Source organism: Salvelinus namaycush, chromosome 33, assembly GCF_016432855.1.
Source record: "Salvelinus namaycush isolate Seneca chromosome 33, SaNama_1.0, whole genome shotgun sequence".
In the NCBI taxonomy this organism is placed as follows: Eukaryota; Metazoa; Chordata; class Actinopteri; order Salmoniformes; family Salmonidae; genus Salvelinus; species Salvelinus namaycush.
The window spans coordinates 25385080-25397862 of record NC_052339.1 but is presented as its reverse complement, the minus strand read 5'-3'; the positions used below and the strand labels follow the sequence as shown (position 1 = coordinate 25397862).

Sequence of the window (12783 nt, the reverse complement as noted above, 5' to 3'; positions counted from 1 at the left end):
TCCAGCAGGTATATCTCACTGGTCATCCCCAAAGCCAATTCTTCCTTTCGCCGCCTCTCCTTCCAGTTCTCTGCTGCCAATGACTGGAACGAACTGCAAAAATCTCTGAAGCTGGAGACTCATTTCTCCCTCACTAGTATTAAGCACCAGCTGTCAGAGCAGCTCACAGATCACTGCACCTGTACATAGCCCATCTGTAATATAGCCCATCCAACTATCTCATCCCCATACTGTATTTACTTATCTTGCTCCTTTGCACCCTAGTATCTCTACTTGCACATTCATCTTCTGCGCATCAATCACTCCAGGGTTTAATTGGGATATTGTAATTACTTCGCCACCATGGCCTATTTATTGCCTTACCTCCCTTATCTTACCTCATTTGCACACACTGTATATAGATTTTTTCTACTGTATTATTGACTGTATGTTTGTTTTTTCCATGTGTAACTCTGTGTTGTATATGTCGAACTGCTTTGCTTTATTCTTGGCCAGGTCTCAGTTGTAAATGGGAACTTGTTCTCAACTAGCCTACCTGGTTAAATAAAGGTTAAATAAATACAAAAATAACATGGCCAGAACATATTTGGATATGATTCCCCTTGATGTTGAGTATCTGCTCACAAAGATATTTTCATATTTTCACCGTCAGAGTAGAAAGACTGAAGGGCTTTTGTGAGTTTGTTGGCCAGGAGTACCATAACATTTTAGGACACAGAAATGTTCGCTGGCTGTCCATGCTCCCTGCTCTAGAAAGTGCTGAAAATGTATGTGCCATTGAAATCCTTCTTTCTTTCTGAAGACAAATGCCCTGTTGTCCTGAGAACAATGTTCGAAGATCCACTGACTGAACTTTGGCTGGCCTTTGTCCATGGAAACCTGACCGTATTCAGTGACACGATCAAGATGCTTGAAGGCCAGGACTGCTGTGCTGTGGAGTCAGCTGCAATTCTGAGAAACGTTGAGGCAAAATTGACTGCAAGACGTGATGACAACTTCATTCCAGTTTCGGTCACAGGACTTCTGAGAGAGCTAGAGGAAAATGGAGCAATGTCTAAAGAGAGCTTTCTCAAAACATCCCAATCATTCTTCACTACGGCTGTGAACTTCTTGCAAGCATTGGGGAAAGCACACAGATAATCTAAAATATTTACATTTTCTCCTTTTAAAAAGGCAACCTCTGCGTGAAGAGATCCAGAAGGCAGCAGCCACACTGCAGGAAAAATGCCCCAATGTGACCATCAATGAGGATGCATTGTTTGACGAGGTTACTGGCCTGCAAGAGTTCCTAAAGGGGGGATCTCTTGAAGAATGGAAAACATCTGGAGACAACGCTTAGTCAGATATGGAGCACGGTGGTTACACACTTTAAAGAGAATGACATCCCACACACTAACCTGGCTAGATTAGCGTCTGTTGTCATGTGGTTACCTGGAAGTAATGCACCAGTCGAGAGAGTGTTCTCCCAAATTAATGATATATGGACAGCAGCAAGAAATGGGTTCACTGTTCTGACCAAGGCCATGCTTATTGTGAAGACAAACTTCAACCTCCCCTGCCAGGAGTTCATGGAGAAGCTGGCCAAAGACAGAGCAATCCTGAAGAAGATACATTCTTCTCAGAAAAATACAGATTAGGTTGGTATAAGTATATTATGTCGTTACCAATCTCATCATCTTATTTCTTTATGATGTTGTTCAGTATTTCACATAGACTATTGTCTGTTTTTTCAGTTTTGCTCATGTTCTACCAGGACCACTGAATGGCTGTTCAGATCAGACAGTTCTGTCTTGTCTGTAGGGTTTCTGTAATATAGTTGTTTTCCCTTTCTATCATTGTGCCTGTTAGATTCAATACATGAAACCGGAATTGTCCCCCTTTTTTTATTTCATAGATAATAACATTGGATATTTTAATGGTATATTGACTGCCAAACTGGAAATGTCCCCGGTTTTCATATCAGAAATCTGGTCACTTTACTTTTAGGAATCAAAGTTTTGAGAAATATTCTTTAGAAAGTCACAGAGGGCTATTGCAAGAACCTACTTATGATAATTTCCCAGTTAATATCCATTGCCAGTTTTCAGAATTTAAACACTTTTTGGAGTTTGAAATTGGCATCCAACATGGAAATGAATAACATTTAAAGTATTCAAAAAAGTATTTTTTTCTTATAAAAATTCCCCTAAAAAAGGTACATTTTAAGCTCAAATAATGCTAAAAAAAAATTTTTACTACAAAAAAAATTGTCATAAAAGTTTCCCAGCCAGACAAGGATTGTCCTGACTTTCAAGAATCCCTGAGCTAATTTCCTGCTATTATACACATTTTGCCATGAGGTTAAGAGAAAGTCATTTGAAAGCTAACTTCCTGTAATAAAAAAAATGATGTTATAGTTTATGTGATTTCACTTGCTATCGTGGGGGGGCCCTCCCCTCCACGTCTATTCCCCTCCACGTCTATCTGTCCATGGCAACGTGCTGTGCAGTTTTCTGGATGCTGTCTGCTCCATTCTGAGTACAAACAAGACAGAAAACAAACGACAAATACAACAAATGCACAGGACAACAAACAATGGATGACAAGAGGAATAAGAGCAGAGACTCAAATACAAAGAAATATCTTATTTTTTATTGTTGAATAGAAGATCCAATCTGCTTGAAGAACAGAAATACTCACAGCAATAATACAATATGGGTAAAACCAGACCAGAGCCCATTTAGAAATGTCCCACTTCACTAAATTCTCTTGTTCTCTCATTATTTTGCTTTCTCTTTATCTCACACGACTGCACGCACACACATTTCATTCTGTAACGATTTGTCTAATCCATAGCTTCGTAATCCATCTTCCCCAAAGCTATCTTTCTCAAGTAAGATAAAAAATACTTTGCATTAGAGAAGTCTCCTGCTACCAATCATTATACCTCCGCCCCGGAGAGGATTGGACATCATGTAAGTAGTCGTCACTAAAACAAACATTCTGTTCTTGATGAAAAGACAGGCATTCGCAGGATCTGCACACACTGGTCCAAATTTCCTTAATAATAATGCATTAGCATCTTAACACTCCCCAAGCAATTAGTCTTGGGTCTGTTTTTAGTACTGGCTATGCCTGTGGGACTACAGTTTGTTGATGTTGGATGGGGGACTTTGGGAATTTAATTTTAAATAGGATAGTTATGAAGGTTCCATATACACCAGTATTGATTGATGAGGGTTATATCATGTCCAGACACATTCTGTTAGAATGTTAATTAAACACTGTTTACCAGGGGATCATCATATTCCAGTTTACATAAACATTGTATTATTAACAAAAAGAGCTTATGGTTGACAAGTGGCTGTGCATTCTTCACCCCTTTAGTATGGAACCTGTTGTATGTTTTTACATTGTTTTATAATGCCCCAACAGATGCACATCTTGAGGAGCATGGCAAACTCAATGGATAATCCATCCATTATACCCGTGTATTGTAGTTCTGGTTTTAGGTGACACATTTGATCCCAATCAGAAGGAAATGAATTGAGCATGAAAGCTCAGAAACTAATGGACGCGCACACACACTTACAATACACACACTTACACACATGCACACACTCACAGAAGTTTTATTTTGTACAAGTAATTAGACAGTGTTTCCTGTTTCCCCTTCAGTGCGAGACCCTCGGTCGGTCTCCTGTTGAGCATCCATTGTTGTATGGAGGTTGTGGTCAGAAATGTTCCTGAACAAACCTTTGCCTTCTCATTCAATTCTGTACATCTCCTTTAGTGTACAGATCACAGTACAACGGGCAAATGAAAATACATCGGAACCAAAGAGACTGGCCTCTTCACACGACATTGACAAAATGGTAAAAACATACAAGTGTAAAAAAAAATCTTTACAAAAATCCATAATTTCTATTAAGATACAGCTCTAAACTTTGATAGCAAATGTTAGTAACCTTTCAGCAAATGGATGAGTATGTTATGACAGATTTTTTTAAAGTCACCATCATGACTTTTATAACTTACAAGTGTCAAACTGTATATCAAGCCGAGCCAAAGTCTCTCACATTGGAAAAATATGTATTTCAAATGATCAGAAAGCAATTTAATAAATAAAAAGATGGCTCGTCGGAAATGTCCAGTACAGGTAATCTCCCATCTCACTGCTTTGCAATTCCTTACAACAACATATTAAGCACATATGTTATTCTGATGGGCCAAGACATAGAACGGAAAGTAAAACAAGTTTGTTTACTTTGTAAAGGAATTATCTGTCATTTTTATTTTGCTCCATTGGGAATCTGAGTAGAGACAGTTGTTGCTCCCATAACTCCAGAGTGTGACTCAGGTTTATCATGGGCTTCCAATCACAAAGCCCCGTGACTCAGGTATATCATGGGCTTCCAATCACAAAGCCCCGTGACTCAGGTATATCATGGGCTTCCAATCAAAGATCTGACCTCTCCACATAGCTGGAAGTGATATCATCTGGTTCGCAACCCACAGCTTGCCTCATGCAAAGTCCGTAGGTAAGCCACTGCAGCACCAAATCCTCTGCAACTTTCTTCCTCCCGAGCCACAAGTGCCAAATCTCACCTTTCCTAAACATTCACTCTGATGCAACCTCACCATACCAGACAATGGGGAGGTCAGGAAAGTGGGTGGTTGGGGTGGGATGGGATAGGGGCTACCACCTGTTAATTATGTGGTTCATGTAGTCCTCTGTGGGCAGCCTGGCTGTCCCCTCGCCCCCCACACCACCCTCCTCTCTGAACAAATCCCGGGGGTCCAGCCCGTGACTCCGAAGCGCCAGGCGATGCGCACGTCTTTCCAGCTGCCGAGTGTACTGGTAGCGCTGCTGGAAGAGGTCGCGGGCGTAGTCGTACAGCTGCATGTCCAGGTCGTTGAGCTCCTCGATGCGCGCCACCGTGTCGTTGTCCAAGTCCACTCCAGCCGCCCGCGTGCTGTTGTACTGCACAAAGGGGCGGATGAAGCGCAGTCGGAAGGTGCGCTCGAACAGGAACTGCGTCTTGCGCTGATACTCCGTCAGACCGAAGAAGGCCATGTCGCGCAGGTTCTTCTTGGCCGACTCCAGGAGAAGTTGCGAGCGCCGCTTATCGGGCACCGTGGAGAGGTTGTAGCAGCCCACCAGGCTGAGGTCGGCGAGCATGCGCACCTGCCGGTTGTTGGCCAGGTTGTAGGGGCAGTCCATGAACTGTTGCAGGGTGCAGCCTGACCAGTCCGTACCCTCGTAGCAGGGCGGCAGCTCCTCGGGCGTGGGCGTGCGCCCGTCGCACATGTGGAGGGACGTCTTCCAGGTGGCGCCGCGCTGCACGTGGCGCCACTCACTCAGGTAGCGTGACACAGGGTCCCTCAGCAGGGTGATGTAGTAGAACTTCCTGCAAAACACAGAGGAAAACCACTTCATGAAAATATCAATACAGTGATATCATACAAAACATGTAAAATGACTGATGACTGACCATGTTAGCATGATCAAATCTGGTTTTGCTAGCTTTACTCAACATGAGATGAACTATGGAAGCCTTGAAGGATCAACAGTGACCACATAAGATCTCCGTAAGTATTCTACAGACCACTTGAAGTTTTGTCAAAGACCGAAGTGAATTGTGAAGAGCACACCTGTGAAATATATAGTATACATATACTCTATGGGGGGAAAAAGACATTGAAGAATCAGGTGTACTTTGTGTCATCACAAATCACTGCTGTGAATGTTGACATTGACGGCTGTTTTGATTTTTTGGGGACATTATCGTTGGAGCTTAACCGGATCGTCGCTAACATTCCAGACCTCAGGGACTACGATGGGGTCCAGACCAGAGACCTGGATTGAAGCATAATCATCTCCAGAGAGAAAAAAACATTCCTCTGCATCTGTGTAATCAGAAATACCTGTCGTGTAAAGAGGCCTGACCTCGCCGTGTTATTCTACTGCACTGCAGCCAGACAACGGGAAATGCATTCCAGCTGCAGGGGGCAGTCTACGTATGGATTTCTGTTGGCCAACCATGACCTCACCATCCATACCCCCGCCTGCATAACTCTATTCCCCGTTACATACCAGATGAACAAACCACTTCAGTATTCCAACCATTAGACTCCACTGTCTGGCCTGTACATTGAAATTCAATCTGACTGTGGAGAAACAGCAGAGGGTCATTGCTTTTCCAAAACAGATCCTGGTAATATGATTTGAGTTAGAGAGCCGGAGAGAGGGTCCGATAATGATTCAGAGTGATCCCTACACTCTTATCTCCATTGGCGGGGTCATAACACAACCTTTAAACAGAGACAGTGGGGACAGTGATGCCAAGTGAAATTCAAATCAACAGTAGAGCCAACCGCTTCTTTGTTTCCACCCCTGGCTGTATTTTGAGAGAGACAGTGAGGCAACAAGGCAACCATTTTGTGCCAGGTAACTGAGATGGGGAGAAGAGGGGCCCCTTTTTCTATTTTCCCTCCACTCTGAGGCATTTTGACAGGTGCAGGTCAAAAAGACTTTGAAGGGTTACTTTGGGACAATTACTCTTCTTATTGTCTCTCAGAGTCCAGTCACGCCCACCCCTGTCAAGTATCAGTGTAGTAGTCATGGTTCAAGACTTCCAGTTTGGAATTCTAGGCCTTTGGGGTATTTGGGATTCTCGGGAAACAAATTATTGTGTAACTAGAGGGATTCGGGTGAGGATAAGATGACATTCCCATGTTGGGAAACACAAGAACTGTTAACTTAGTTTAAAGTAGTTCATTCCCTTTAGCATAGAGATGCACAAAACAAAAGCCTCTGAAGTGAAAGTAGCATTTAGCATCCCACCTCACGTCCCTGCCAGGCCCCCTGCTATGACTAGACAATATAGGAGAGGGAACTAACACGAGGGGGGAATAAGAGCAGTTTTTTGATGAATAGCTGAGCTGGATTGGGGAGAAATGAAGTCTGGAGGTGGGTTACATGTGGGAGTTCTGATCTCATTACAAATTAGCGCTCAGCTCAGTCAACATCGCAAGCGAGTTGGAGAGTACGACACGGCAGGATCCACCCTCTGGGGGGCCTTCACTACACCAGCACACCTGACAGAATGAGATATGATGGGCCTGGAATCAGTGGGTAGAGGGGGGAGAACGTGAGAGAGGGAGTGGTGGGTGAGAGAGGGAGTGGGGGGTAGAGAAGGAGGGTGAGAGAGGGAGTGGGGGGGTGAGAGAGGGAGTGGGGGGTGAGAGAGGGAGAACGTGAGAGAGGGAGTGGGGGGATGAGAGAGGGAGTGGGGGGGTGAGAGAGGGAGTGGGGGGGTGAGAGAGGGAGTGGGAAGGTGAGAGAGAGAGCTTCCCGACCCAGCCTAGCATAGAGCGGCTCTGTTACAAAGCTGACAAGATGGATGCAGCCTGCTAATACACCCATCCATTATAATACTGGGAGTTTCTCTTGGTGTCTGATCCCTTTTTCTCTAAGAGTTTTCACTAAACACAAAGCTGTTGTATTTGAGTGTGTGTGTCTCTCTAGCTCTTGCACACACACACACACACACACACACACACACACACACACACACACACACACACACACACACACACACACACACAAGCTCTCATTCACTCAGGGGACACACACACACACACACGGCAACTCTGCACCACTGTTGATGGATGGGCCCCACACTGGCAGAATGTATCAGCCGGAAATGCTGACTGTGCTATTCTAATGGGATAGCAATAATGATCACAATTTTCCACGAGATTGTTATTGCAAAAACATGACAGCGGCTCACAAGATGAGTTTTAAACACAGAACAGGGAGTATTAACCACAAAAGCGCCAGCCATCACTGCACATCCAGCACCTGTATACAGCACAGCACTAGTTAGGAGGATGTCATAACAATGCCACTTGATTTACATCCCATTCATTTTGCAGACGCTCTTATCCAGAGCAACTTACAGGAGCAATAAGTGCCTTGCTCCTGGGCACATCTACAGATTTGTCACCTAGTCAGCTGGGGGATTTGAACCAGTGACCATTCGGTTACTGGCCCAACGCTCTTAACCACTGGGGTACCTGACGCCCCCACTGGCAGTATTCATAGAATGTCACGTTGAATCACTGAGAACATGTATTAATTAGTTATACAGTAAATGTCAATGAAGTCACATACAGGGATAGATTTGGTTTAAAAGCCTTCCTGAGTCAGTGAGTACTGAAATATATTCATCCCTAACCTTAACCCAGTCGTTGCATATCAACAGAGGGCAGGTGATAGTTGTAGCATCTACAGAATATATTTAGGGGACTATCCAAATAAAATAAGTAGGCCCCTATTTTCTTAAACACTATTAGTGGATTTGGTTATTTCAGCCACACCCGTTGCTGACAGGTGGTGCACAGGCATGCAATCTCCATAGACAAACATTGGCAGTAGAATGTTCCGTACTTGAAGAGTTCCGTGACTTTCAACGTGGCACCGTCATTGGATGCCACCTTTCCAACAAGACAGTTGGTCAAATTTCTGCCCTGCTAGAGCTGCGCCGGTCAACTAAGTGCTGTGGAAACTTCTAGGAGCAACAACGGCTCAGCCGCAAAGTGGTAGGCCACAAGCTCAGAACGGGATCGCTGAGTGCTGAAGCGCGTACCGTGTAAAAAAAAAGTCTGTCCTCAGGTGCAACACTCACTACTGAGTTCTAAACTACCTCTGGACAAGAACTGTTTGTCGGGAGCTTCGTGAAATGGGTTTCCATGGCCGAGCAGCCGCACACAAGACTAAGATCACCATGATGCTAACCGTCGGCTGAAGTGGTGTAAAGCTCGCCGCCATTGGACTCTGGAGCAGTGGAAACTTGTTCTCTAGAGTGATGAATCACGCTTCACCATCTGGATGGACTAATCTGGGTTTGGGGGATGCAAGGAGAACGCTACCTGCCCCAATGCATATTTCCAACCTTAAAGTTTGGTGGAGGGGGAATTATGGTATGGGGCTATTTTCCATGGTTTGGGCTTAGTTCCAGTGAAGGGAAATCTTAACACTACAGCGTACAATGACATTCTAGACGATTCTGTGCTTCCTACTTTGTGGCAACAGTTTGGGGAAGGCCTTTTCCTGTTTCAGCAAGACAATGCCCCCGTGCACAAAGAGAGGTCCATACAGAAATGGTTTGTCGAGATCGGTGTGAAAGAATTTTACTGGCCTGCACAAAGCCCTAACCTCAACCCCATCGAACACCTTTGGGATGAATTGGAACACCGACTGTGAGCCAGGCCTAATTGCCCCACATCAGTGCCCGACCTCACTAAGGCTATTGTGGCTGAATGGAAGCAAGTCCCCGCAGCAATGTTCCAACATCTAGTGGAAAGCCTTCCCAGAAGAGTGGAGGCTATTAAAGCAGCGACCATTATTTTGGAATGAGATGTTGGACAAGCAGGTGTTCATACTTTTTGTTTGGTCATGTAGTTCATTCATCAGATAGCAAAGTTGGCCTTATTGTACATTGCTGTGTTACTATTTGTTTATGGTCATTAGAAGCGTACACATGATCCCCGTTTTATCTTCAAGACGCCAGCAATTTGAAAAAGTAGATTGTGCTGACTTATTCGCGCAACATCCATGTCGTAGTTTAAAAACAATAACGTCATATCTTAATTCTGGCATCTTTATGGACGTTCGCAACTTATAATTAGGTAACACCGACTCATAGGTTCTTATGTGCTAGTAGTAGTCAAACAATCCTCTAACAAACATGCTAGCAGACACTCATTAATAAACACGTCCACCAAAAAAAGAGGGCAAAATCTTTGCTTGCTTTATTGACTTTAATTTCTCTAGGGTATCGGGCAGCATTCGGAATTTTGGATGAAATGCCTGCTTCTCGGGCCCAGAAGATATGATATGCATATAACTGGTAGATTTTGGATAGAAAACACTCCAAAGTTTCCAAAACTGTTAAAATAGTGTCTGTGAGTATAACAGAACTGATTTGGCAGGCAAAAATCCATTCAGGAAGTAGTTTTTTTTTTTTTTTTGTCGTTTTCTATTCAATGCCATTACAGTATCCATTGACTTAGGACTCAAATTGCAGTTTCTATGCACTCCACTAGATGTCAACAGTCTTTAGAAATTGTTTCAGGCTTGTATTCTGAAAAATGAAGAAGTTAGAGCAGTCTGAACGAGTGGACCCTAAAGTGTCACAGAGCTTTTTCATGCGCGAGACCGAGAGAGTGCCTTTCTTGTTTACCTTTTAAATTGACGACGTTATTGTCCGGTTGAAATATTATCAATTATTTAGGCTAAAAACAACCTGAGGATTGAATATAAACATCATTTGACATGTTTCTATGAACTTTACGGATACAATTTAGATTTTTTGAGCCTGAGGATTACTGAAGAAAACGCGCGAACAAAACGGAGGTTTTTGGATATAAAGAGACTTTATCGAACAAAAGTAACATTTATTGAGTAAATGAATGTCTGCTGAGTGCAACCATATGAAGATCATCAAAGGTAAGGGATTAATTTTATCTCTATTTCTGACTTGTGTAACTGTTCTACTTGGCTGGTTACTGTTTGTAATGACTTGTCTAGTGGGCTATGTTCTCAAATAATCGTAAGGTATGCTTTCGCCGTAAAGCATTTTTAAAATCTGACACCGTGGTTGGATTCACAAGAAGTTCATCTTTAAACCTATGTAAAATATGTTTTGTTTTCTGAATTTTTATAATGAGTATTTCTGTATTTGAATTTGGCGCCCAGCAGTTTCACTGGCTGTTGAAGAGGTGGGACGCTAACGTCTCACGTGCCCAAGAGAGGTTAAAAAAGCATTTGATTCTATCTGATGCTATATGTTGATGACTTGGTACTTCTATCACCAACCAAAGAAGGTCTTCAACAGAACCGTAATATTCTATAGCAATATTATCATAATTGGGCCCTGGCAGTAAAAAAAACAAAACAACATAAATCATGATTTCCCCCCAAAAAACAGATGTCAGAAACACAAATATAAATTCACCCTGAACAACACCATAATTGAACATACAAAAAAGTACACATACCTTGGTCTGACCATATCTGCATCAGGAAACTTTAATATGGCAGTGAACGCACTCAAAGAAAAAGCCTGCAGAGCATTGTATGCAATAAAAATGAAATTATTCAATATCAACACCAAAATATTTGACAGTGTAATCCTACCAATAGCTCTTTACGGAAGTGAGGTTTGGGGGCCATTCAATAAACTGGACTTTAAAATGTGGGACAAACATCCAATTGAAGCCCTACATGCAGAATTCTGTCGTAAAATTCTACAAGTACAGAGATATACACCAACTAATGCATGTAGGGCAGAATTGTGCCGCTTTCCAGTAGTAATGAAAATACAGAAAAGATCATTAAACTTTTTTTGGCTACATCTAAATTCAAGTCTGCAATTTAAAGCACTTCAAACCCAAGAGCTGAGCCCAGAAACAAGCCCTCTCAGTCAGCTGGTGTTGGACCTAACCAACCAAGCTGACACCAGCACTGCTTCAAAAGAAATCATTCAAATAAACAAAATCATGAACCAATCAAAGGACTCATATTTACAACATTGGAAAAACGAAACAAAATCCCAAAGCCGACTAAATTGCTATCTGACCCTAAACAGAGAATATGAATTGGCTGATTATCTCTACTCTGTCAGAGATACGAAGCAGAGACAGATCCTTACCAAGTACAGGCTGAGTGAACACCAAATTGGCAATAGAAACCGGCAGACATAAAAAGACATGGCTACCCAAAGAGGAGCGTGTATGTGGTCACTGCACGACAGGGAGGTAGAAACAGAGATGCACTTTCTCCTTTACTGTGATAAATATTCCTCACCAAGAGATTCATTATTCACAGAAAAGACTACATTTATTCCACATTTTAACTTATTAAACTCAGAGGAAAAACTAAAAATACTCATGGGCAAAGGAGCAATGGCTCCTCTTGCAGCCAAATATGTATTTGCCTGAGGGACACCGAATAATAACATCTGCATAGTAAACAGTAACTTACTTATTATTACTATTGTTATTATTATTGTTATTATTATTGTTATTATTATTGTTATTAATCATTCCAAACAGTAGTGGTATGGGTGGTGATGGTAATGATAGCAGTTTAATGATGGTGATGGTAGTAGTAATGATGATGGTAGTTGTAGTACTGATGTAATGGTGAAGATGACAGTTAGTTATAGTTTCATTTTCCATGTTTGGCTTTTCATATTTATTACATTTCTACTATATTGTTGTTATTTTTGTATTAATTTTGTATTATCATTTACCACCATTTTATATTATTATTTGTTATTGTTTACAATTTTATTACAATGTATATTGTTTACATTGTTGCTTTGGCAATATTGACAATGCTTTTCATGCCAATAAAGCAGCTTGAATTTGAGAGAGCGAGAGAGAGAGAGACCGAGAGCGAGACCGAGAGAGAGAGAGAGAGACCGAGAGAGAGAGAGATAACGAGAGAGAGAGACCGAGAGAGATACAGCGAGAGAGAGACAGAGAGACAGAGAGAGAGACCGAGAGACAGAGAGAGATACCGAGAGACAGAGAGAAACAGAGAGAGACACACACAGAGAGAGACACACAGCGAGACAGAGACACACAGCGAGACAGAGACACACAGCGAGACAGAGACACACAGCGAGACAGAGACACACAGCGAGACAGAGACACACAGCGAGACAGAGACACACAGCGAGACAGAGACACACAGCGAGACAGAGACACACAGCGAGACAGAGACACACA

At 42.6% G+C, this 12783-nt stretch overlaps 1 protein-coding gene across 1 annotated transcript in view; it reads right to left on the bottom strand.

Moving 5' to 3' along the window:
• Positions 1 to 2609: 2609 nt before the first annotated feature.
• Positions 2610 to 12783, bottom strand: part of hs6st1b (heparan sulfate 6-O-sulfotransferase 1b) — a 97309-nt gene continuing 87135 nt past the window's right edge. Inside the window, exon 2 of the mRNA XM_038973259.1 lies at positions 2610 to 5390. Coding sequence (XP_038829187.1) covers positions 4679 to 5390 — 712 coding nt within the window. The 3' untranslated portion in view covers positions 2610 to 4678. The remainder of the gene's footprint in view (positions 5391 to 12783) is intronic.